General features: G+C 53.8%; 6 protein-coding genes across 6 annotated transcripts; 3 read left to right on the plus strand and 3 right to left on the minus strand.

Moving 5' to 3' along the window:
- Window positions 1-317: 317 nt before the first annotated feature.
- Window positions 318-2,276, plus strand: CPAR01_10329 (CorA-like Mg2+ transporter; the record flags this gene model as incomplete). The annotated part of the gene is made up of 3 exons (XM_060494590.1): window positions 318-959; window positions 1,049-1,692; window positions 1,778-2,276. The coding sequence occupies 3 exons, from the start codon at window positions 318-320 to the stop codon at window positions 2,274-2,276; spliced, it is 1,785 nt and encodes a 594-aa protein (XP_060346772.1).
- Window positions 2,277-4,994: 2,718 nt separating this feature from the next.
- CPAR01_10330 (uncharacterized protein) lies at window positions 4,995-5,476 on the minus strand (the record flags this gene model as incomplete). The annotated part of the gene is made up of 2 exons (XM_060494591.1): window positions 4,995-5,203; window positions 5,353-5,476. 2 exons carry the CDS (start codon window positions 5,474-5,476, stop codon window positions 4,995-4,997), a joined length of 333 nt encoding a protein of 110 aa, XP_060346773.1.
- Window positions 5,477-8,459: 2,983 nt separating this feature from the next.
- CPAR01_10331 (IBR domain-containing protein) lies at window positions 8,460-10,587 on the plus strand (the record flags this gene model as incomplete). Its single annotated transcript, XM_060494592.1, has 2 exons — window positions 8,460-9,055; window positions 9,108-10,587. The coding sequence occupies 2 exons, from the start codon at window positions 8,460-8,462 to the stop codon at window positions 10,585-10,587; spliced, it is 2,076 nt and encodes a 691-aa protein (XP_060346774.1).
- A 2,001-nt stretch (window positions 10,588-12,588) lies between these two features.
- Window positions 12,589-14,664, plus strand: CPAR01_10332 (major facilitator superfamily transporter; the record flags this gene model as incomplete). Its single annotated transcript, XM_060494593.1, has 6 exons — window positions 12,589-12,739; window positions 12,825-12,881; window positions 12,934-13,444; window positions 13,511-13,641; window positions 13,693-14,290; window positions 14,346-14,664. The coding sequence occupies 6 exons, from the start codon at window positions 12,589-12,591 to the stop codon at window positions 14,662-14,664; spliced, it is 1,767 nt and encodes a 588-aa protein (XP_060346775.1).
- A 3,405-nt stretch (window positions 14,665-18,069) lies between these two features.
- Window positions 18,070-19,039, minus strand: CPAR01_10333 (SH3 domain-containing protein; the record flags this gene model as incomplete). Its single annotated transcript, XM_060494594.1, has 2 exons — window positions 18,070-18,825; window positions 18,986-19,039. 2 exons carry the CDS (start codon window positions 19,037-19,039, stop codon window positions 18,070-18,072), a joined length of 810 nt encoding a protein of 269 aa, XP_060346776.1.
- Window positions 19,040-20,146: 1,107 nt separating this feature from the next.
- Window positions 20,147-21,987, minus strand: CPAR01_10334 (2-methylcitrate dehydratase; the record flags this gene model as incomplete). The annotated part of the gene is made up of 3 exons (XM_060494595.1): window positions 20,147-20,760; window positions 20,817-21,594; window positions 21,718-21,987. The coding sequence occupies 3 exons, from the start codon at window positions 21,985-21,987 to the stop codon at window positions 20,147-20,149; spliced, it is 1,662 nt and encodes a 553-aa protein (XP_060346777.1).
- Window positions 21,988-23,775: the final 1,788 nt, after the last annotated feature.

The following is a 23,775-nucleotide window of genomic DNA, read 5'->3' on the forward strand; positions in this document are numbered from 1 at the left end:
CTTTTTTTTTTCTCTCTCAACCCGCTAATTAAGTGACTGGAGGGTCCTCGAGATTTCCCCCCATGTGGGTTTCGTACTGTGCGAGAGCCGTATCGAATGACATCAAAGACTGTCCGTGATCACCTGGACCGTGCAGCAGTGGTCCCAACTTTAAACTCTCTGCGAAAACGACCAAAAAAAAAAGTTGGTTGAGTGACGACAATTGAGAGCTTTCGCGTCGCAAATTCCGACCCTGCAGACCATCGTGCAAGTGAACCCGACAGCCTCCACGAGGGAAGCATAAAAAATTATATGCGGTGAAGGGTCCTTCGACCGCGATGCCTCCCGCGATGCAGACTCGAGTACCCTCGACAAACCTGCTCCGATTTCTGCGGTCGCAAACGGAGGCCTCAATCTTCAGCAGCCGGAACCAAGGCATCGATTCCGCCGCCTGTATCTCCCGATGTGGCGGCTCCCCTCGACCAGCAGCTCAATACTCCCGGTGCCTCGCGAGGCGGACCCCAAAGACGGGCACAAGATCCCTCTCGAGTGCGACGACGACGACGACGACGACGAGCTGTAGACGACCCGAGCTCCACATCACCGCCGCGGCCCGGATATCCCGCAGGCCAAGAGTCCTCGAACCACTAGCGACAGCAGCATCGTCGTCGCCCTCGACGGCCACCGCCTTCTTTAGCACAACCCGCGTGAGGCAAGATGCCTGTGACGACGACCCATCGGCCCCCCGCCGGCGGACCTGGAAGGAGAAGCTCTGGGGCATCAGGAGCTGGGGCGGCGCCAAGGCGCTGAAGCCCAACGACCTCCCCTTCCACGACGAAGGGGGCTCCATGTTCAACAATCGCCGCGTTCTGACTGCCAAAGCTGCGCTTGAGCCGAGGCTGCGGTGCACAGAGGTGGACGAGAACGGCGAGGTCATCCTGGTGGATGGCGAGTTCAAGAAGACGGAGCTCATCGCAAAGGTGAGAGAAGTGCTCCATGGGGAATAGATAATGAGGGAGACTCGGTGATGAGAGACTGGATCGCTGACGAAAGATATGATGTTTTGTAGTACGGCCTGCTACCCCGCGACTTGCGAAAGATTGACTCGTCAAACCTCCCTCACATCTTTGTCCGCCAGTCCGCCATCCTCCTCAACCTCCTCCACCTCAAAGTCCTCATCAAAAAGGACCGCGTCCTCCTCTTCGACGTCTACGGCTCAAAGACGTCCTACCCGCAATCTGCCTTCATGTACGACCTGCAAGGCAAGCTGAAACAGAAAAACGCCCAGGGCGGCGGCGGCAACGGCGTAGGCGGTCTCCCCTACGAGTTCCGCGCTCTCGAGGCCGTCCTCACCTCCGTGACGTCGGAGCTCGAGGCCGACTTCGAGTCCGTTCGGGACCCCGTCATCCGCGTCCTCAGCGAGCTCGAGCACGATATCGACCGCCACAAGCTGCGCGTCCTACTCATCCTCTCCAAGCGCGTGAGCACCTTTGAGCAAAAGGCCAAGCTGGTCCGCGACGCCATTGAGGAGCTGCTCGAGGCCGACGACGACCTGGCTGCCATGTACCTCACCGAAAAGGCCCACGACCTCTATCGCGGCGTCGACGACCATACCGAGGTGGAGCTGCTGCTGGAATCGTACAACAAGCTCTGCGATGAAATCGTCCAGGAGGCTCAGAACTTGGTGTCTGGCATCCGCAACACTGAGGAGATGTAAGCCCCCCCTTTTCTACTCCCAAAAGCGACTCTCGAGGCTTCCACAATTCGAACACATCACTAACATGGAAAACCCACCCAGCATCCGCGCAATCCTAGACGCCAACCGCAACGCCCTCATGCTCCTAGACCTCCGCTTCAGCGTCGGCACCCTAGGCCTAGCAATGGGCACCTTCCTCGCGGGCCTCTACGGCATGAACCTCGAAAACTTCATCGAGGACACCAACTGGGGCTTCGCCGGCGTCACAATCACCTCGACAATCTGCTCCCTCATCGTCTGCTGGTACGGCCTCGTCAAGCTCCGCAAGGTCCAGCGCGTCAAAATGATGTTTGACGAGCGCGGGCCCCTGACGCGCAACACTCGCTCCCTGCTGTCGTCGTCGTCTTCGTCTTCGTCTTCTTCCTCGTCATCGTCAGCGCACGCTCAGCAGCAGGCCGTCGGTCAACAGCATTGGTTCCAGGACGACGGGCCGGGGAGCCAGCTGGACGCGAGGAACCGCGAAAAGATGCGGCGCGTGACGAATCAAAAGGCTGCTGCGGCGGCGAATGCCAAGAGCACGACCAAGAAATGGTTCCAGTGAGCTAAGCCTTGGTAGCGACAAAGAAAAAAAAAACGAAACAGGAAACAAGGAAAAATGAAACGAATTCCAACAGGCAGGGCATGAAACAGAGGTAAACCAAACGAACATCGTCTTCCCATGGGCTGTTTCCTGCATGCCTTTTGCACGTCAGCCTTAAGCGCGGCGATCGCGTCTTTCTCCAGAGCAGGGAAAGAACAGAAAACCACATGAGCCTTTCATCAGCGAAAGGTAGACTGTTCAAGCATTTGAAGGCTTGGTGCGAAAAAACTCAATCCCTAGAACGGACCGTACGACGGCGGCGGCGTTTCCGGAAGCAGGCGCAAGGCGCAGAGGAAAGGAAAAAAAGAGTTATACGAGCGCTAACGAGCAACATTTTTTCCCACCCTCTCTTCCTCTTTTTTTCCTTACCATTCGTAATTCTGTACAACACATGCGGCTTGTATATTGTCAAGGTTTCTTTCCTCCATACGGGAGACAAACCACCATCTTCTCAGCTCATTAGAAGGAGAGAGAGCCTGTAAATACTCCGTTGCGCGGCTAGAAAACACACACCCCTGTACCAACAAAATAGTAACTATACCCAACACAACCCCCAATAGATTCGATAGACACAAACAGACCTTTCCAATCCAAAGAGATTCAATGGCGTTTCCTGGATGCAGTCTTCCTCGAGGGATCCCACTGTTAGTATTGTCGGTTTCTGTATTATCGAGACTCGTCAATTCCCAGACGCCTATCCGAACTTTTGTTCGATTGTACGAAGCACTACAGCTGATAGCTTGCAGCAAGGCACTGCCCGCCTCTCTTTCAACAAGCACTTGGATATGGCACCCGCAAGTTATCGAAGCAGCAGCACCAATGCCCGGTGGCGACTTCAAACTTTCCTCAGCCTTTTCCCATTCCATCGAGATGGGCGGGCGAAAAGAGGGCACCCAGACTTGAGGAAAGTCGGTGATTGCACAAAGACGCTAGGGTTTAACGCTTTCCTTTGATCGGCTGGAACAAGAAAGAGCGTCGACCGGAAACGTCAAAGTCGGGTTCCCAGCCGGCATCGATTCGATGATACTTACCCACCCAAGCCACCTATCTCCACTTGACGGCAGAAGCAGGGTGACGAGGCGATGAAGAAACGAGAAACCTCAAACGACTTCGTCTATTGGCATCAGAGAGCCCGCTGCTGCAGACCAGATCACAGTGACGAGAGTCTGATGTGCTGTTGCTCTCAGCTGTTGAAAGACGGGCTCGGGAGTCTGTGACTGCATCTAGGTGCATTGGGCAGACAAGGGCTGCTGAGACCACCCTTACCCCGGCTTTCGTGGAAGGCGTACGGTGTTATGTAGACGACTGACTCGAGCGTAGGGTGGCATTGCATTCCGGTGTGGTGTTTGCTAGCAAACGGCCTCGGAGGAAGCCATAAAGTACTGCCACGTTGTGAAAAGCGGTGTACTTCGAGACCTTGGTAGCTTTCCTTGATCAAAGTTGGGTACCATGTCATGTCTGGCAGAAACCTACTCCTGGATACGTGGGAGAGCCCTGTTGGGATGGGCATCGATGACGAGGAGTAATTTCTAGTAGAGAGCCTCTTCTTATGAGACGCGCCCCCCGCTTCAGGTATCAAGAGTAGTTATTCGCCTCGCCGCTTACCCAGAACCGAAATACGTAATGCCATGGTCAATGGCGGCCACGCCTTTCGATGTGCGGCGACGAATATTGGGCAGGAGGCGAATGATCTCGACAAGTAAGCGATGGGGATAGGGACAATGACATGGCTTTAGCTAGTTCTCGATGTTGCTGCGGGCGCCAAGAAGGGCTGCTGCAGCCTGTACATCTCCATTGGTTTCTTCGCGAGTTGTTTGCAGCAGCAGGGTTGACGGCATCCTTCGTTCTCTACGAAGTTTTCTGGGATGATAAAAAGGCCGAATGGAGAAAGTATTTCTTCTTGGGATGAGTTGACTGGAACAGCCTTGCTGAAATTGGAACATGGTTCAGGAATCGCACTGAATGATCACTAGTCGAAGGGGAAATGGCCAGGAAGCTTGAGTGGTCAGTAGTCCTCAATCTAGGCCATGCTCACTTTCGTTGGAGTGCAAAGGTTAAGCCGTAGCTCTTCCTTTTGCTTTGTGCTCAATGTCCTTTTCCCTCCCATTCTTTGTTGGTTTCTGTTTCTGTTCGCAGTGAGGAAAACCAACCGTCGCCAACTTGAGACATCTAAAGGTACCTGTTCCCAGCCACCAACCATTATTTTTTCGATGTAAGCAGCATTTACTTTGGCGCCTGCGCGTTTAGATGAGGTGATAGCGAGTGTAGTAGATCTAGGTCTCATGGTGAATGTGAATGAACTCCGGCAGCCCGGATATGACTCCGGCAGCGGACGGCGCAATGTGGGGCCGGTGCGGTGCAGTACTTGGTGCTAAAGTAAGTCCCGCATGAAGCGGGAACTCGGACTCGAGTTATTAATGCGGGGGAATCGGGGAAAGGGGCAAGAGAGCCATGCAGCATGCTTCCCGAGTGCAATTAGAGTTGTGGAGGAGAATCTCGATTGGAGCTCCTCCACTATGGTTGAGAATCCGTCGGCGAGTCAAGGCGGTCGTCTTGAGGGGACATTGGAGGTATCTTTGGAGTCATGAGTAACTTTGGCCCTGTCAATAGAGCTGTGCGAAGCTCAGACCATCGGCCGACCTTATTATCGACCTTGAGTGTCACGGACGTTTCCAAAGCTTAAGTGGCGAGCAGGCAAGGGCTCATAGTTTCGCACGTACTGCTAATATAGTTGTTGGAGACGCGAATTTTGGCATTGTGGGCGTCAAGATCATCTCGGGGCTGCGTGTTGAAGTCCAGGATGCAGTTGTCAGGCAACCAAATTCGGGATTGGATGGTGCCATGGGCGTAGCTGACATGAACGTTGAGTGTTTGTCTCCTCAGGAAGACTGATTACCATCAGCCCGAGGCCCCTCAGCATTGGGGAATATTGGTAGCGCATGCAGAAATCGGCAGCGCGGGTAAGTCGAAGGCCATTGTAAATGGGAAACAAGTGGGAAACGAAACTTCGTGTTGACGGAGCCTCTCAAAGTCTCAACCCGGTCAGCGGGAAGAGGGATGGGGTTCTTGGAGAAAGTGGGCTGATATATGCCTGCGTACTCGGTACGGGTACCATGGGGACGGATAGCTTCCGGTATTTCCTTCAACCGGCCATAGCTCATGATGCATTGCGAATTGTTGCGGCAAGCTGTGTAAGGATTGACTCTCGGGTTCGGCAAATCTAGTGCTGCATACGACGGATACTAGGAATTATGACTGGGTGCCAACGGTGTCTGATGGAGGGAAACGGCCGGCGCTCGAGAGGGTGCTGGAGAATGAGCGTGGCTTTCCCCGTTCGCACATGCAGGAAAGTCGGATCTGTGGTGAAGGCCGGAGAACTTGAAGACCTGGATTTGCCGTCAGTACCAACAGGCCAACCAAGCACAGAGCTTATTATTGGCGATGACAGGAAAAGGGGGAACAATAACCCCTGGGTGCCTAGGAGAGGGCAGATAGCACGTATTACAAACGAATGAGATGCATTTCCGAATGTAGCTTTGCCTTGATCGAAGCTGCTTCAAAGGCTTGTATCCGGGGACGGTTTCGTTCGCTCACCGCCAGGCGCCAACGTTGTACATTAACAGTGTGGCACGTCGACGTGCCACATGGTAGAGGCTGTAGGATGGCAGTTGGTCAAGGGACCGACAATGACGAAGAAGCCAGGAGTGGTGTTATCAGCAGGGTTCCGTCTGTGGTAGTCAAGTTTGTGACATTGTCCAAGTCAGTTGGCCCACCACTGGGCGGCTAAGGTCCATCTACGCCTGTCTATCGAGGAGGCTTTGCAAGGTTCGAGGGGTTGCTGGCGGCGTTTGCGGTTTGTAAAGTCCATTGTCAAAAGTGAGTTGGAGATTGTGGTTTGACTGGGGGAAAGGTTCTTGAGGTGGAGTTGTCCTCGTTGAGGTCCAAGCGGATCAACGTTGAAGCATGAGACGCAAATCTACCTCCGGTCAGAAGGTTTTTTGCGGCAGGTTCACACTGGAACGACAGGCAACGCAAGTCAGGCGCACTGAATACCTTATGTTGTATGTACCTACTCCGTACCCAGGACGGGATTTGGGAAAGGGAAGGCGGCGCAAGGGCGTTCTTTCCTTCTCCGGGTTCTCCACTGGGGATCCAATGGCTGAGATGCCTAAGGTACCTTACAAGTACCTTAGTTGGTGCAGGTGCCCGGGGTGGGACGGGGCTCGGTACGTATCTGTCCGTGGCGGCGGCACCGGCGGGGCCTTCTAAAGTTGTAAGGCAAGAGAAGGAGGGATTGGATGCAAGGTGCCTGCCAACTTTGGCGGCTGCTGCTGCTGCTACATCTTGCCCAAGCGTGCCAAGGCAGATTTGTACTGAGGAATAGCTTATATGTTTGCTGCCGTACCTTACCTTAAGTATACTTCTTCTTACATGAAGATGTAGCCAGTAAGGCACTTATTGAATCCTCCCAGATACCTACTGACGCGAAGCAGTAAAGACACGTGAAATGAGATAAGTACGGAGTTCAGCATCATTAGTGCAGAGTGCGGACGGGAGTCGAGCCATGCAGGAAATGGGGAATCAGGTCATGTCGGATGTGGCGCCAACAGCCGGAAGCCCAATCCCATGTCACCATGTCCCTCCATTGTCCCGTTTGTTCCAATCTTTCCCAAACCAGTGGTTCTCGCCTGCATCTTGATTCTTATGATGTTTATGCTCGCTCTCTAATGCCCATCTGGATGTCTGTCATCTCTTACCAGCCATCTTGTGTTGCCTCGAAAATTGACTGCAGTCTGTCCGCAGTATGTAGTCTCTGAAAGCCTGGGTCCCCATCCCTACCGTCTCCTGTACCTTCCATGAGTATTAGTGTCCATCTCTCCACACGGGCAGCGAACAAGAAGGTAACACCGCTCTCACCTTGGGAGGCCCACTGTCCACCGCCCCTGCCCGCCCTGCGCTACCCGATTCCCACCTGGGCAGTCTCCAGTCAGGGCTCCTTTTCTTCCTCTCACACTCCCTTCGAAAGAGTCCCGTCCTGTTATCGCTCTCGTCACACATCAGCCGACAAATCAACAACAAATCATACTGCGGTCCCGCTCTCACCCAACTCTTCTCTGCATTCGACAAAGTACCAGACCAGCAGAGTAAGAGGCCGCGGCAGGCAATCAATCCACAGCTTCCTCCCTTTGCCTGAATTTACCTGCGCCGCTGTTGTCTACGGAGAGGTATCTCTAGCATTCCACCGATTCACCGCAAACCTACCCGGCTTGAATCGCACTCACCGTTCGGCCCTTGTCTCGAAAACGTTAGCATCGGCACGTTGATTGTCGACACCTTGGAGAGCCCCTCCGCCCGAGTTCTCCTTACGGTCTGGTCTCCATCCGTACCGTCACTACTACAGTCCCTACCCGCCCATCTCACCACCGCAGCGTCGCAGCACGACCAGTTACTGCCTCTCCCCGCTCCGTTTCTAGCCTGCCGTGGACGGATAGCCCCCTTGTCATTCTCAAGGGTCCCCAAGATCTGCGCTTTCGCCCCTGCCATCAACCGCCCTTTCACACTCAATCGTCTTTCCGGCATACGCAGCGACGCTCAGCTCGGCTCCCCATCCCCTCCTCGACAATCAATCGACACTCACCAAACCTTGCATCATCCTCCTATCCCGTCAAGTCACGTTCGCGGTCCAGGCCGCATCCCAATTCGCCGTTTCGCCCTCACACCCAAAAAAGAAACGACGTACACCACCCTTTCGCGCCCTCTACCAATACTGCACATCCCACCGCACCTATTCCTGCTTCTCGCCCTTGGGCCTTCCTTGCCCTCCACCACTGGCAAACCTTGGCTCTCCTCTCGTCCTATCATTGCCGCTGTCCACTTCGCCTACTCGCCAGAGCGTGGTTGCCCTGCCTCGTGGGTTCATCCTTTCTCCGGCCTCACTTGATCCGTTCGATGTCAAGTCAGTACCTGCAACTTCCGTTTCAAACCATCTGCGCATTAATTGCCAATTAGTCGTACCACCTTCGTCTGCTTGACCGGCCGGCGAGGTCCGGAGAGCTGTCAACCACACCGAGCCCCGAACCACGATGCCTCTGCTCGCGCTGCCCTGACTTGACGATTTCCTCTTTTCCGACCCCTCTGCCCGCCATGGGTTCGCTCGCTGGCCAGACGAGCTCATCTCCGGACATGGCCCGTCTGCCGCCTCTCATGACTACCCCAGACGATGGCGAGGTAGAATATCGCGCCCAGGTGTTGCGGCTGTCGTCGCAACGATCAGAAGCAGATGTTGAGGAGGAATTGGTCGCAAAGGCAGCCGCCTTGGGTATTCCAACGTCCCGGTTCACACACGATAAGCGCAATACCTCGAGCGCGGAATCGCAGACCTCGACCATCGCGACGCAACATGTCCGAACGTTCTCAAATGCCTCGCGAGATTCAGCAAGCACAACCTTGACATCTCATCCGTCTTTACATGCTGTCCCGCTTGCCGCCGACGTTCCTCCGCATTCCCTCGCAAGAAAACGCTCCAAGAGCCTCAGTTTCTCTCAGTACGACAAGTATCTATCGCAAATAGATCCCAATATCCACCAACCAAAAATCCAAAAGGCCTCCCCAGCCATACCACACGATACAACCGCACACAGCCTCTTCAGCGTGACTTCAAGAAGAAGCTACTTTAGCATCAAAGAGGGCATTAGGAAAATACGATGGAAGCGCAAGTCTGGCTTGCTCGAATCCACAGTGTATGTAATCCCACCACCTCTTGCTTTCGTATCCGCGCTGACCAACCTCAAGTTCTTGCATATGCTGTCGCAATGACTTCAATAAGTCGAATGCCTTGCACAGCTTACCGTGTGGCCACACATACTGTGCCGAATGCCTCAGTATCATGATCCAGCAAGCTACGACGGACGAGTCCAAAATGCCGCCTCGATGTTGCACACAACCAATCCCGGGATCCATCATTCAGAGAATCCTCAACCGAGAGGAGCAACATGCCTTTTTGAAGGCGGCTTTGCAATTCAGCACACCTTGGGAAGCTAGGATCTTTTGCCCAAATACGGCCTGTGGTGAATTTATCCCTCCTCGCAACCGGATCGACCCGAAGCACCCTTTTGATGTGGTGTGCCGTAAATGTCGGACACGGGTATGCGTCATGTGCAAACGTAGTGCCCATCCCGTAGGCAAAGATTGCCCTTCTGACTGGGAACTGGAGGCCGTTCTCAAGATGGGCGAGAAATCCGGCTGGCGACGTTGTTATAAGTGTCGAACACTAGTCGAGTTAAGCCAGGGGTGCACCCACATGACCTGCAGATGCAAAGCGCAGTTTTGCTACATCTGTGGCGCCATCTGGGATCCATCCGTGGGTTGTCCCAACTTTTGCAACGGAGACGAAGAGTTGGAGCGCAGGAGAATGGAGGAAGAGGCCAGAGAAGCTGAATTGGAGGCGGAAAAGGTTGCTCAAGAAGCAGCGGCAGCCGCCGAAGCCGCTGAAAAGGTTGAAGCAGAGAAGCGGACCCGTGAGAACGCGCAGTTCGCTGCGTTGCAAGACGAGATGAACCAAGAGCTGGGTCGATTCCGGGCGTACTTGAGGAAGAAGAAATGGGTCATGTGGACGCGACACGCTGAGAAGAAGCAGGCCTTGACGGACCGATACTCGGACCAGATCGATAAGATGAAAGAGCGTCACGCGAAGACGGCTGCTCACTTGGAGGAACGTCAAATTGAGGCTGAGATGGATCTTCGGTCAACGCTTGACCAGAGCGAAAAGAGTGTCAAGATTCGTCTCAAGCACATGGAGGCGTACTGCGATGGGCTTGGCCGGACGCAGAATGCTGATCTGCCACCACGAGTAGTTACAGAGAGGGACCTACGCCTGCTGGGACAACAGTACAACGTGCGAGATGGCATGGAGCGTTTGCATCAGGCAAAAATCAACGTTTTGCGAGACCGGCAGGCCAAGCGCATGGAGGAGCTTTTGGAACGACAGGAGCAAGAACTCGAGAAACTGACCGACAAGAAGGAGCAGGATATAGAGAATCTGGCAACGGATTTTGCGCAAGAAGAAGATACCCTGGTCAAGATTTTTAATGACCGCAAGCAGAGACTGCAACGACGTTGGCTGATTGCAATCGAAATACTCCGAAAGGAACTGGAGGAACAGACTGGCGAGCAGTATGCATCGCTCGACCTGCCCACATGGCCTGACGATACCGAGACTCAGGATGAGATCCTAGCATCATCACTTCCCGAGTCTCTTCCAAGCAGGGACTAATTTAGTTTCGCCGCCGCCTCGCATCAACGTTTGCTTTCGATTCGTAGCATCACCTGCAACCGAATGTTCTTCGGCTTCGTACGTCGCGCACAGATACCTAGGATTTTGATGTTTACAAGGAGTTTGGAGGTTTTGGTACATATCGGGCATGGATACCACTCATTGGTTTAGCACCTGCACTAGCAGCGTTGGTTGCGAATGTTTCCTTGAGTCACCAGGTGGAAAGGGGCTTGACATTTCTCAACACCGTATTTTGCGATGACGGGTGGACGGATGGCAGCATTTCATGACACAGACGGGCGGATCAGGTAGTGCCGGTTAGCGAGCGCGATGAAGGGGGAACCGGACACGAATGGACGATTTATTTCAGATTCTTTCATTGCCGGCGGACGTCTGGTGTTAAGTGGCTTACCGACAACACGATGAGTCTTGAATGAAGAATCCGAACAAGGCAAACACGTAACTAAGTAGGCCTTTGGGATTCAAAAGATTGGCCCGAGGCTCATCCCATGAACGGCAGCTTGTGAAAGCGGGCCGAGAGTGGCGGTGGAACATGGCGGCCCACGCTTCGCCTGTACACTAGTGAATATTCATCCGTGTCGAAGCATGTTTGGAAGATGTATGGATGCGTAGGAAACTTGGCGTTGCATCAAAGGGTATGACTCTCATCGAAATCGGACGTCAAGTTCACGACAGTGTCGGCGTGTTTGCCATGGATCGTACGGAGTAGTTGACGGGCCTATGGTAAAGTATGGGGTAAATTGTGGAATCGTACGTAAGTTGTACGCCGGCTCGTCGAAATTAACCTCTAGGTGTTGTATTTTTTCTTTTCAAATTCTCCGAGCGCTGCGATGCCGTTGGTCTACTGTAGGTTGCCGCCCACTACCGGGGTGGGCTGCGTTGAGGCTCAAGGCGGAGAGACAAGGGTTGACCTTGCATAGACTACTGTGATGGTGTTTCAGCTCGAACCAATTCGAGGCCAACCCACCCCTCCATCGCAACAACTCAAAACTCTTCGCCGTATCTGAGAGTTTTACAACAGTGGGATCGTGGCGGTTCAGGAGTGACACAAGGGTCGACGGTGCCGTCACTTTGCAACCATCCCAAGTATACGTTGCTCGCAAGGCCCGACCTCTTCCAGTGATGAGTTGACGAGAGCTTTCCCGAGGGATGGCATGGCAGTCTTTCTTTCTCTCATTCTGTCTCTCTCTGTCTTCTCTAGTTGTCGTGCTTACCAAAGTTCATGTCGGTTGCCATCATGATCTCACTTTCTCGTTGGTCCGTTCCGAAAGAGACTTTGTCCGTTACTGTCTTTTTCGGCAGTAGAGGCGGACCAAACACGATTATTTCATAAAGCTTGTTCGTTTTGGCTCAGCGCGGGGCAGATCGACTGAAGGCTCCATCAGGTTGTCTTGTTTGTGTGGGCCAGTGGAGGGCTATAGAGTTGTTGAGTCTTGCTAACTAAGACCCAGGTTGACGTATTGCCCGAATAGGCTCTTGACCAACAGATGCGAGGCCAGGATTAGGTCGATCCGATGCCGCCCATCCCTCCCAAATCAAATCACCCCCCAAACATCCGCATGAGTTGACCAATTTGGAAATGCTTCGAGTCTATCCCTTCTTACCCCCCCGTACATTGCTCCGTGCGCTCAAACAGTTGCGCAGTTGCACACATCGGCCTTCGTCTCAGATTAGACTGCTCGTCTAACCGCGGCCGGCCTATGACAGAGCGCTCGCCCCTCGTGCCAACCTGTCACCGCACGGCGACATGCAGCAGTATATTTCCAAACCCTCGCCGCCGTCCATCCTTCCCGGAGACTCTTGCTTCCTTTCCTGGCCAGACGACTAAATTCCGCGGGGAGGAATACGAAAGCGACTCCGTGATCAACAAAGATTTTAGAGATTGGAAATTGGCCGATATACATCACGATACATTGTATAAGAACGGCAACGACGACAATATCCGACATCTAGATAAGTTCCTTGGACAGGACTTTCAAGATGGCTTCAAAGAGCGGCTGGACCGAATCTACGGATAACCTCGCCACGGTGCAGAGGGTCGAGAGCCCCAATGCCCTGGTTGTGGGATCGACGCAGTTATTCGAGGGAGGAGTTATTCGATTTGTGCCCATGCCCACACCGGATCCCAAGGGTTAGTCTGCGACTATAGTGACTTAGAATTTGGAGAGGGATGATCGGCTTGATGGCGCATAATGGTTGCTGACACGGCTTGACAGATCCCCTGAACTTGCCCAACTGGAGGAAATGGACGTCCATTGGCGCGCTCTGCTTCTGTAAGTGAGATATTGGGAGGCAACATCTGTTTGGATACTGATCAATCCGCAGTCGGCTCACTCGCCCTCGCGGCTGAGTTCATTGTTGGTGCCCTGGTACCAGTGTTTGTGCTGGAGTATTCTGGCATCGACCCCCACATCCTCAGCCAGATCGATATCACGGCCCTGAACAAGCCCGGCGAAGTCAACCTCGACCCCGTCAAGCTTCTTTCTGGCCTTGGCGGACCGCCACTGTACCAGGTCGCCCTGCTGGCCTCCGTCCCCTTGCTCGTCAACGGACTCAGTTCCTACCTCCTTGTTCCGCTCTCGGTTGCCGTTGGCCGTCGCCCCGTGCTTCTGCTCTCTGGTTTCCTGGCATGGACTGGAGGTCTCTGGGCTGGCTTCTCACAGGGCCTCGGAAGCCATTTGGCTGCTCGTTGCTTCCAGGGATTCGGTGCAGGTGCCGTTGAGGCTCTGATTCCCCTCATCATCCAGGACATGATGTTCATCCACCAGCGCAACAAGGCCATCTCTTCCGTCGGTGCCTCTCAAGGTCTCCTGATTGTGAGCTTGGGTATCATGAGGTAAGACTTTGAAACACTTGTCGAATACATTAGTGGCTCTCTACGGTGACTGACCATTTGAAACAGTCCCATTATTGTTTCCCGCCTCTCTTGGCGCTTCATCTACTGGATCACCTCCGGTGTTGGTGTGCTTGCCTGGATTGGTCTCATCCTGCTCGTGCCCGAGACCCGCTGGATCCGCAGCGACGATGAGCTTGGTGAGTGTCATCATACAAACATTGATGCATATGGCTAATGAAATGGAACAGCCGGTAAGGAGGTCTACCCCCTGCGCCCCGGCGAAACCCGTCCTCGCATCGACGAATCGACCTTCCGCCCTCGCTCTAACTGGGATGAGTTCGGCATCTTCAACTACGGCTACGAGTGGAAGGAGGCCAAGCAATCCGTCATTGACATGTTCAAGACGACTCTCTTCCCCAACATCATCTGGGTCATCATCATCAACTCCATCCTTGTTTCCATGCAGGGTGCCGCCGGTCAGGTCGGTTCGTCACTCCTGATTGCCGCCGGCTGGAAGTTCGAGACGCTTGGTTTCGCCGTCATCCCCATCGTCATCGCCAGTCCGTTCGTCTGGTTCTTTGGCGGTTACGTGGCCGATAAGATTTCCAACTATATCGCGAAGCGCAATGGAGGTCGCCGTGAGCCCGAGGCCCATCTTATCAGCTTGGTGTTCCCTCTTCTCGCTTCCATCGTTGGCCCGATCTTGTTCGGGTACGCCGGTGAGAACATTCGAACACTGCCTTCGATCGTTGTGCTTGTCTCCATCTTCTTGATCGGCTTCGGCTTGTTGACCGCCAACACCATTTTCGCCGTGTACTTGGTTGAGAGTTATCCCCGTTTCGCAGGGTAAGTTGTTGTCCCATCACCAAACTCAAATCTCGCAGCTAACATGTGTGGTCAGACCCGTCCTGGTCAACGTCTCCTCATCCCGTCTCATCATCGGTTTCATCATGTCATTCAACGTCACCACCTGGATCGAGCAGCTCGGCTTCTTGAAGAACTTTGGCATTTACAGCGCAGCGCTCGCGGGTGTCTCGATGCTGCTGCCCGTCATGTACAAGTACGGCAAGCCGATGCGTGCCTGGACCGCCGGCCGCCTCGAGCCTCAGGTCGCCCCGGCCAAGACGCTCGAGGACGACGACCAGTACTGGAACAACGAGCGCCCGCAGTGGCAGGACGAGAAGATGGGTACTCCCATTGGCATTGCTCGGCCGATGTAAAGGCATACACATTGCCATTTCTCGAGGGGACTACAAACCATTTTCGAAGTGCGTGTAGTAGCCCCTGCGTGACAGACGCAAGCGTACGACAGATTGCAGAGAAAGAAAAAAAAACGACAGAATGTTCAATACGGAGAGACAGAGGAGCATTTCAGCGTTTGCTGTAGAGGATGAAGCGGAGCAGAGAAGAACCTGCAATTCCACCCTTTGGAAAGTTGTCACAAAGTGGGAAGGGCGCATGCACCACGAGTGGCCGAAGCGTCATGTCCGAATTCTTTTTCACCAGCGCCAGCAGACCCGTACTTCGATTCGGGTCTGTTGTGTTCATTTTCACTCTCGGAGAAGAAGTAAAGAAGTGGTGGTGGGTTGGGCGGGAACGTGTTTTCGGAGCCTGCTAGACTGGTAGTGTTTTTGTTGGCGTTTTCGCTCTGCTGTCCCCTTTTCACTTACCTCATCTCTTTAATCCCGTCTTTTGTAGCTGCATTGTGGCAGCGGTAAGATCTGGGGAGAATTAAAGTCTCTCGACACTTGGATGTTGTTGAGAGATATTCTCGAGGGAGAGGCGGTGAACTTGTTCATTTTACTCCATGGTACTCCGTTGAGAAGGGAGGGGCATGTGTTCTCTAAGATGCTGTAGGCATAAGTTTCTCTCGGCACGACGGAGGATGGGGTAGATTGGATAGCGGAATGAATATCAACCCTCTTTTTGTCCTGAACTTTTGATGCTCTCTGTGATGTTTTGCGATTGTGACCGCAAGGAGAACATAGATACGATGTACTGCTACCATCTTGAGAGGATGAGATATGAGGATGTACACATTACCTGGACTATCAAATCACGGTAGACACTTCAAAATCAGTGAGACTCACGAACACGAAGATATGATTATTGCTCAACTGCCACATGAAAAGACCAAAGTGACGATTGGAGAGTACCTAACCCAACAAACATCAATTTATCCATGGGGAAGCTCGTAAACAGAACTGCATACGGCATCCCCAGATTCAAATCCATCACGCATAAGAACCCCCAGATTTCCAAACTCCCATCGGATCCCCTCCCCGTTCATGAGAAGAACTACCCCAGTCTGGGGAGCATGACTGACCAAACACGGGGGTGAAAGGCGTGAAAGTTCACGCCCGAACCCGATTGCCCACGTTTCTCCCCCCTCCCCCCGTCTCTTTCCCTCTCTGTTTCCCCGATCTCTTTCCGTTCCCCGAACCGAGCACATGTTCGTCCACGGCCTCGGTACCAACATTTGAACCAAGGGAACTAGAAGAAAGTCTAAGAATAACCCGGTTAGAGATGGATGGCGAAATGAGAGAAGGAGGGATGGACGGAGCAGCGCGATTCGATTAAACCTTACGTCCTTTCATCCCGTTGGAGGTCTTCGAAGAGGATGGTGGGATAGAAGGGGGGTTAATCCATGGAAGTAACTCTGGGGTGGGTGATGTATGAAGTCTGGGGTTTGGTGAAGAGTGATGTGTGAGAGGGGGGGTAGGGTGAGCGTCGGAGAGATCTCACCCGGGGGGATGATGGGGATTGGATGAGTTTTGGTGGCGGGATGGGACTGGGACTGGGAGAAGTATCCAGGATAGGGAGAGACGAGAGAGGTTGCCTCGCACTTTCACACCGGCGTATCAGTAAAAGAGGTGGACGGGAGGGCAGTATCTGGTTTGTGCACAGCGTGCGCCTCTCTTGATCGTCGTAGGTAGGCAAGTGTTTGTGTGTGTGTACGGGTGGGATGAGTGGGATGAGTGGGATGAGTGGAATACGATAGATCGTCAGAGGAAATCAAGAACTCTTGCTTCACATCTCTGCTTTTGTCCCGAAAGTTATCTGTTGAGGCATGATCCCAATTAGATATTTTCTCTCAGAGACGGGTATGATGACATCGGATTCTATATCAAGCGAACTTGAAAGCAGGCAGTATTGACACACAACTTTGATATACGCAGCTTGGCAGGCCCTAAGTCTACGATATACCGCGCCTCTCTTCACTCCACCGGCTTATAGTGACAAGAAGAGAAAACGAACCTTCGAAAGTTGCCGTTCTTTCGTCGTCTTACAAGGTAGAGTCCACCTAGCATACCGTCAAATCCCGGGGTATCCATCACTTTCCCCGGATTCAAAGGAGAACACATAGAACCGTGAGGAATAACAGAGACGTATTATCGCCTGAGGGAGAGCAAGCTTCTGGTTTCGAGGTACGTCAGACCCGACTGGTCAATGTTGGCATATCTCCGTCTTCCTCCGTGGGTCTCTCTCTCACTCCCTCTGCGAAATACCCCAAAGGAGAAGCAAAACGAAGCCATCGTCGAGCCATGACCACCCTCCGCCCCCTTCCCCCTTCCCCTACCCCTAGTTCACACACACACACATACCTTCGCCCTCCGAACCTCCCAAACCTAGTATCCCCCCCCCTTCTTCTCCTCTCCATCAACCCTGGTGCCCCCGATCAAAAGGGAAACCACCCGTCAGACCGGTAACGAGCAGTTTAGAAGGGTGTGGTCCACAGACCAAGACCGCCTCGGATGTCCGGGGTGACCGAGCCGCGAAGTCATCCATTTACATACCCCCTTCTCTTCTAGTACTCGTTCTCTCGTTCACACGTTCTTTGCCCCGAAGCTCGTGCGTTGATTGGAGTTTCGAATCTTGGAAGCGCGTGTTTTGGGTATAGTACACACAAAACAGGACACCTAGGAAGACGGAGGCATGATGTGAAAATCCTCCGGTAGCAACCTGGAGTCATTTTGCCCACCGATTAAGCCGTTTCCGAGTTGATTTGCCCACGAAAGATGCAACCCCCCCACCCCCCACCCAATCAAGTCTATGCCTTCGGGAGATCCTTTCGATCGACTAGCTTACCTGAACGAAGCAGGCTGATTTTCTAGGTTGTCACGTTACTACTCATAGTTCACTCATAGATTGAGCTCAACAAGTGACGACAGACAAACAGACGCATAGAAAACAGGTGGAAAGCCCCGGAATCACGTCACCGGGAAGCTTGTATGAAAAAGTATATCATTTGATTCCAATATACGGAATGGCCCTGTAAAATTCAGATGTAACGCCTGGACCCATGACCAATTAGCGGGAGAGAGGGAACAACAACATAATGAGCGTGTCCATATGTGCCAATCTTCCCCATGCAGCGAAACCAATTCAAAGCAACTTCAGCCGAGCTTCCTCACGATTGACGGGGCATGTCGATCTAGAGCTTTCCCGAGGACGATTTCAGATATACACCCAGTTTCCCAGCAAATAATGAAAAAGGAGGACAGGCAATCTAGCCCTTTAATTCCTTCCAGCAATGTTCATCCTCGAGCAGAAAGAACCATTTCTGTCCGTATGCCACAAAGCAAACCAACATATTTTTCAGCACCTCACCATCAACAACACACTTAGAAGATGCTGTTGACAATGTTGGAACCAATGGTAGCACCAGCACCAAAGATAGCAGCGTTACCAAGCTTCTTTCCAAACTTCTTGCCCATCTCGGCCCCCTTGCCGCCGCCCTCCTTACCACCCGTGCTCTGGTCCGCGACAGCCTGAGGCGGTGCGTCGGCGTTATACGGGTTCTGCTGGGGCGGCGGGCCCTGAGGCTGGGCGTACTGCGGCTGAGGAGCCCACTGCGGCTGCTGGGCCGCGTACTGAGGTTGAGCGGGAGCCGGGACGGGAGCGAAGGCCCCCTTGGCCATGTCCTGCTCGACGAGGACGTACGTCTTGGGGAAGATGCCCTCCTGGCCGGTGCGGAGGTTCCGGCCCATCCACCAGTCGGCGTTCATGTACTCGTGGATGGCGATGCGGTCGTCCCTTTCAAAGGCCACGTCGCGGGCGTCGGCGCCGGCGTAGCGGTACAGCGCGCGGGCGTGCGCCAGGACGGGCTTCTCGTTTGTGCGGGCGGGGAGGGAGGGGGGACCGGTCTGGTTGTAGGAGGGGGGCGCCGGGGAGGCGGAGGGGTTGACGTTCAGGGCGGCCATGGCGGCGGTCGGGGCCGGCGGGGAGGTTGGGTTGTTGTGCTGGACGGGGGTAGCGGCGGCGGCGGGCGCGGCGCGGGATGCGGCGCCGTGGAGGGGGGTCTCGGCGGGGAGGGTGGCGTGCATGCTGTCGTAGGCATCTTCGGAGATGACGCCCTTTTCGAGGAGGTTCTCGAGTTCCTGGAAGTCAAGGTACGTTAGCATAGAGTGCTTCTGCGGTTCCGTGGGATTCCGGATCGGGCGGGATGTCGAGAGATTTGGAATCGGAAGCAGCCAGAGTTGACCAGTATCTTCCGCGCCGCTCTCGACAGCCTCGGAGGGGTGTCGGGAATTGACCTACGTTCTTGATGGTGCGCAGCGACCGGTTGGTCTCGATGATGGTTTGTCTGTCCATGGTGCCTGTTGTGAGACTAACCCCCACTTGAATCTAGACGGGCTATCAAAGCGTTGCTCGAGAGGTGTGCAGTGGAAAGTCGAGTGTTGTTGTCGGTCGGTATTAAGGTGAGTAAAGCAAGAGGTTTCTCGTGAGTCGAAAAGCAAGAGGGTATCAGATTCAGATGTTGGGAAAATCGAAGGAGGCGAAGTTGTTTCCAGAACAAACAGATGCGATCGGAGTGAAGTAAAGGTCCGAACAGGAGATCAGTACGGACTAAAGTGGCGCTCTTGGTGGAGGGCCAAGTGGGAGGTACAGACCGTACGCCGTACAAGTATCCGTCGGCAGGCCGTAGCACGTTAGGTACCCAAGGTGAGTGGCAGTGCGGCTTAGGTAACACGCCATGCATTTCGAGACTTGGGGTCCCTCACCTTTTTGGTGGTCCCTGTGGTTCCAAATGACACTCTGGAAAACGAAAAGTGTCTGGCCTGTGAAACGCAAAACAATGCCGTGACCCGAGCTAGCCGTTGCTCTTGGTCTCCTGGTGTCCTCGTCGTCTCCGTTTCCACCGTTCCAGGAGAAACATCCACTGAAAAATACCCACCAGGTGAACGTCGCCCAGACTCCAGCTCAGGGAACGGGGCTTGGCGATCATCAAGTACTGCCTATACTCCCGTACAGATTTTGGGTGCTTGGGTTACGATGAAGCCAATCATCCCCTAAAGAGCTTCGGGGAGGCTGTGCCCGCCAAACCTGGCCGTGCCTGGGCAGGACTTGTCCGAGTCGGGAGAGAGCCGTAGGAGCTTCTTGCAGGGGCGGATTCGTCAGCGACAAGCCATTAGCGCGTAGCCAGTCGGGTGTCCAACAATACTCGTATCGCCTAAACTTTTCATATCCAAACGGACATCATCTTTAGAGACAGCCACTCAGATGCACTGACCGATGACTCGTCGTACACGGTGCCGACACGAGGAACGAAACCCCTTATACCAAAGATGGACCTTTCCTTTGAGCGCCACAACACTATTTGTCAGATTTCCATATCTAAAATCCTGTAGAAACATAACATCTATAGTATCCAATCTTTTTTCCTAGATCTTTCCCTAGAAATCATTTATGCGCCACCGCCTAGATGAACTTGCTGTCCTTGGCAACATACAGATCGACATACTCATCCACAGGAGTGGCCTCCAACTTCTTGGGGTCCAGGCCAAGGTCGACAAGCTGCTTGACCCTGCCGGCATCGAAGTGGGGCTCCAAGTGCCTCTTGTACTTCTTGAGGATCTCGGGCTTGGCCTCCTCTCTCCTCAGGCGGTGACCGAGAGGTGCCTCGACGACAACCTCCTCGAGCACGGTGCCGTCGTTCAACTCGACAGTCAGGGCATTGGAGATGGTTCGGAGAGCGGGGTCGTGGTAGTCCTTGGTGAACTGCGGGTCCTCGACGCACTTGAACTTCTGGCGCAGGGACTCGACGAGAGGGGAGGTCGCGGCCTCGCTGCCGTCGACGTAGTCGGTAGCCTCGAGGCGGCCAAAGACGAGCATGGTGGCGGCCATGTACTGGATGCAGTGGTCACGGTCGGCAAAGTTGTCCATGGGCTTAAACTGCTTGTCGATAATGCGAATGCAGGCCTCGTGCGTGCGGCAGGTGACGCCCTTGATGTCGGCCGCCGACTTGCCCATCGCCTTGAGCTGCTGGTGAATCTTGGAAGAGGCCTCGACGGCAGTCTGGGAGTGGAACTCGGCTGTGTCTCGTCAATTGACATGCTCAGAATTGTGAGTATTACCATGAATTACTTACCAGGGTAGGAGACCTTGAAGAGAACGTTCTCCATGACGTAGCTGCCGTAGGGGCGCTGGAACTCGAACTTCTTTCCCTTGAAGAGAACATCGTAGAAACCCCAGACGGGGGCAGACAGAACGGTGGGAATGCCCTGCTCGCCCTTCATGACCTTGAGGGCCAGGTTGACGGCGCGCTGGCAGGCGTCACCGGCAGCCCATGACTTGCGGGACATGGTGTTGGGGGAGTGACGGTAAGTGCGCAAGCTCTGGCCGTCGACCCAGGCCTGGGTGACAGCGTCGGCAATCTGCTTCTCGTTGAGGCCGAGCATCTTGGAGACAACAGCAGTGCTGGCGACCTTGACGAGGACAACGTGGTCGAGGCCGACCTTGTTGTAGGAGTTCAGAAGAGCCAGGCAGCCCTGGATCTCGTGAGCCTTGATCATACCCTCGAGAACATCGCGGATGGTGAACTGCTTGCCGCCAGCAATGTTACCGCCGGCCTTGTTGGTACGAGTGATCCAGTCGGCCACGGCCAGGATGGCACCCAGGTTGTCGGAAGGGTGTCCCCATTCGGCGGCGAGCCAGCAGTCGTTGTAGTCGAGCCAACGGATCATGGCACCAATGTTGAAGGCGGCATTGACGGGGTCGAGCTGAAAGTCGGTACCAGGGACCTTGGGGCCATTGGGAACGACGGTGCCAGGGACAATGGGACCCAGGAGCTTGCTGCACTCCTTGAAGCGGAGGCCCTCAAGACCACAGCCGAGAGTGTCCAGGAAAACCCATCGTGCGGTATCGAACTATTCTCACGAAAGCGGCGGTTAGCGGCGGCGATCTGACTCTGACGCGGGGTAAAACTCGGGCGGGTCGCCCAGGCTATGAAAGAAGGATGGAAAGGAAAAAAGACAGAAAAAAAGACTTACAGCAAGCTCGGAATCGACGTTGTAGCTTTGGACGTAGTTGGCAATGTCCTTGATCTCAGGATCGTACTCTCTCGCTTCGGCCATGGCTGGTGCGGCGCTCTGTCTCGCAGATGAGGTGGTGAAGTTGTGGGATTGTTGAGGTGCGGAGCGGGCGGCAAAGTTAGTGGAGGCGAGACCGGCGCGGAGAGGAGTGGCCAGGCGGACGCTTCGCGATTGGAGACGCAATGATCGGGAAGCTGTCCTGAGACCTCGGTTGACCGCCGCAGACATGACCGCGAGGAGGTGTGATGTATGCAGGTCAATTGATTGGGAGAAGAGTGGTGAGAAGTGGATGGCCTTTGGGGGGGGTATCAATGATATTTGGGTATCGTCACAGTCTCAATGCCTCTTTCTCTCTTCTGCTTGGTCACTCGGATCAGGAAGAAGAAGAGTTTGGAAAAGGAAGAGAAGAATGGCAGAGCAGTATTTTCTACGCCGTAGCGACTGGAGCTTTGTCTCGCTCAAGTGGAAGGGAGGCAGGGTAAGGATGGTAGGGTGCCGCTCGTTGCCGAAGCTTGTGTGGCTGTTTGATCCGAGGTTGTCTGCGCTTACCCCTGGCGGGCCATGATGGCATTCAAGAGCTACAGCCCACAGGGCCTGAATTGCTCCTCTCTAACCTGGGGCAGCGGGCGGGGGAATGGGGGAGCTTTGACGTGCACCTGGACGAGGTTGGGGCCTTTAGGAGAGGAATATGGAGAATCCCGGCCAGCACCTGTGATTTCCCCGCCGGTGTTCAATACATCAGTTGCCCTGGAATCAGCACAACATAGTGATGAATGATCAATTGACCGAAAATACTCAATTGACGAACCGAATGCCTTCAAGAGTTGCACAGCATTCTGAGCAATCAAGACAATCTCAGTGATGCCAAGTGAGATGGCAGAGGGACGCCAATGCCCCATTAAGGTGCACGCAGAGGGGATGTCGACCGAGCCGTGCAAAACCCGGATGTCTCCTCGGCTAGTGGCGGGTTCTAGATAAGGACGAACTCAATCTTATCGCAAAATCTGGGGCTCCCGCGGATAACGGGGAAAGTCGAGAAATCGCTCTTTTAAGGTACGCCACATGCTCTGCCCAAGGTATGCATTCTTCATCCTAGTCCTTCAATTACCTTGCAGTTTCGCACTGGCAGCTCCGCAGTGATTGTATCATAAGACATCCTGGGTGACTTGTGTAGCCGGAAAGATTGCAATGCTGAGGAAGTGCATTTGAGATTAAATGCGCACTAAGAGCAATTATGCTTCGTCCTAGCCTCGACGAAAAACACAAGATTGTCTCCTTTCAATAATTGGAAAATGGCATCAAGAAGTATTGATTAGTACTGGCTTGAGGTAGTCGTGTCCAAAATCAAGCAGATACCGTTGGAAGAATGAAAATAAAAATCCGGTCATCTTCTTCCGACTTGTGAGTTTACGATGGCCTCACTTAGATCGTACCTATCACAGCATGCTCTTGAACAAAGGCCTTGATTGACGTCTGAGCACTGTCGTTCGCCGGGCAGTTGAGTAAGCCAAATTCAATTTGGCTCGCCCGACTGAAATTGGCTTTCGTCACGGACTATTCTTGGATACCTACAAATCAGTAGCACAGCCGCACATGAAGGGTCCTATCCTGTTGAGTGCCGAATGGCAGTCCAAACTGTTGACGGCAGCCTGATCTCAATGTAAGTTATGTTTGAACAACAATCCTCCTGTAGTAAGACCTCACCCAGTGTTACCTGTCGCCGCCACTGATTCAGGCGTCCAAGCGTCAGCCCCAGGTATATCCCACCTCACAGACTCCATTCACCGACGGCGACGTGAAAGCATCTGGAAATTGAACGGAGGCAATGAAGCCGAATCAAACGACCAGATCCTGAAGTGTAATTCACATCCGACCTCTCACTTAGCCTCAGACCACCTTATCGTAGGTAAGGCAAGTAGGCGAAGCGAATAGGTAGGTAGAGCCTCCCGGGTTGCTGGTCTGCTTCACAAGTCTTTCACAAACATCGGTCGGTAGGGAATATTTCTCTTTCGACGA

Source organism: Colletotrichum paranaense, assembly GCF_030867605.1.
Source record: "Colletotrichum paranaense strain IMI 384185 chromosome Unknown Scaffold_8.1, whole genome shotgun sequence".
NCBI classification, from domain to species: Eukaryota; Fungi; Ascomycota; class Sordariomycetes; order Glomerellales; family Glomerellaceae; genus Colletotrichum; species Colletotrichum paranaense.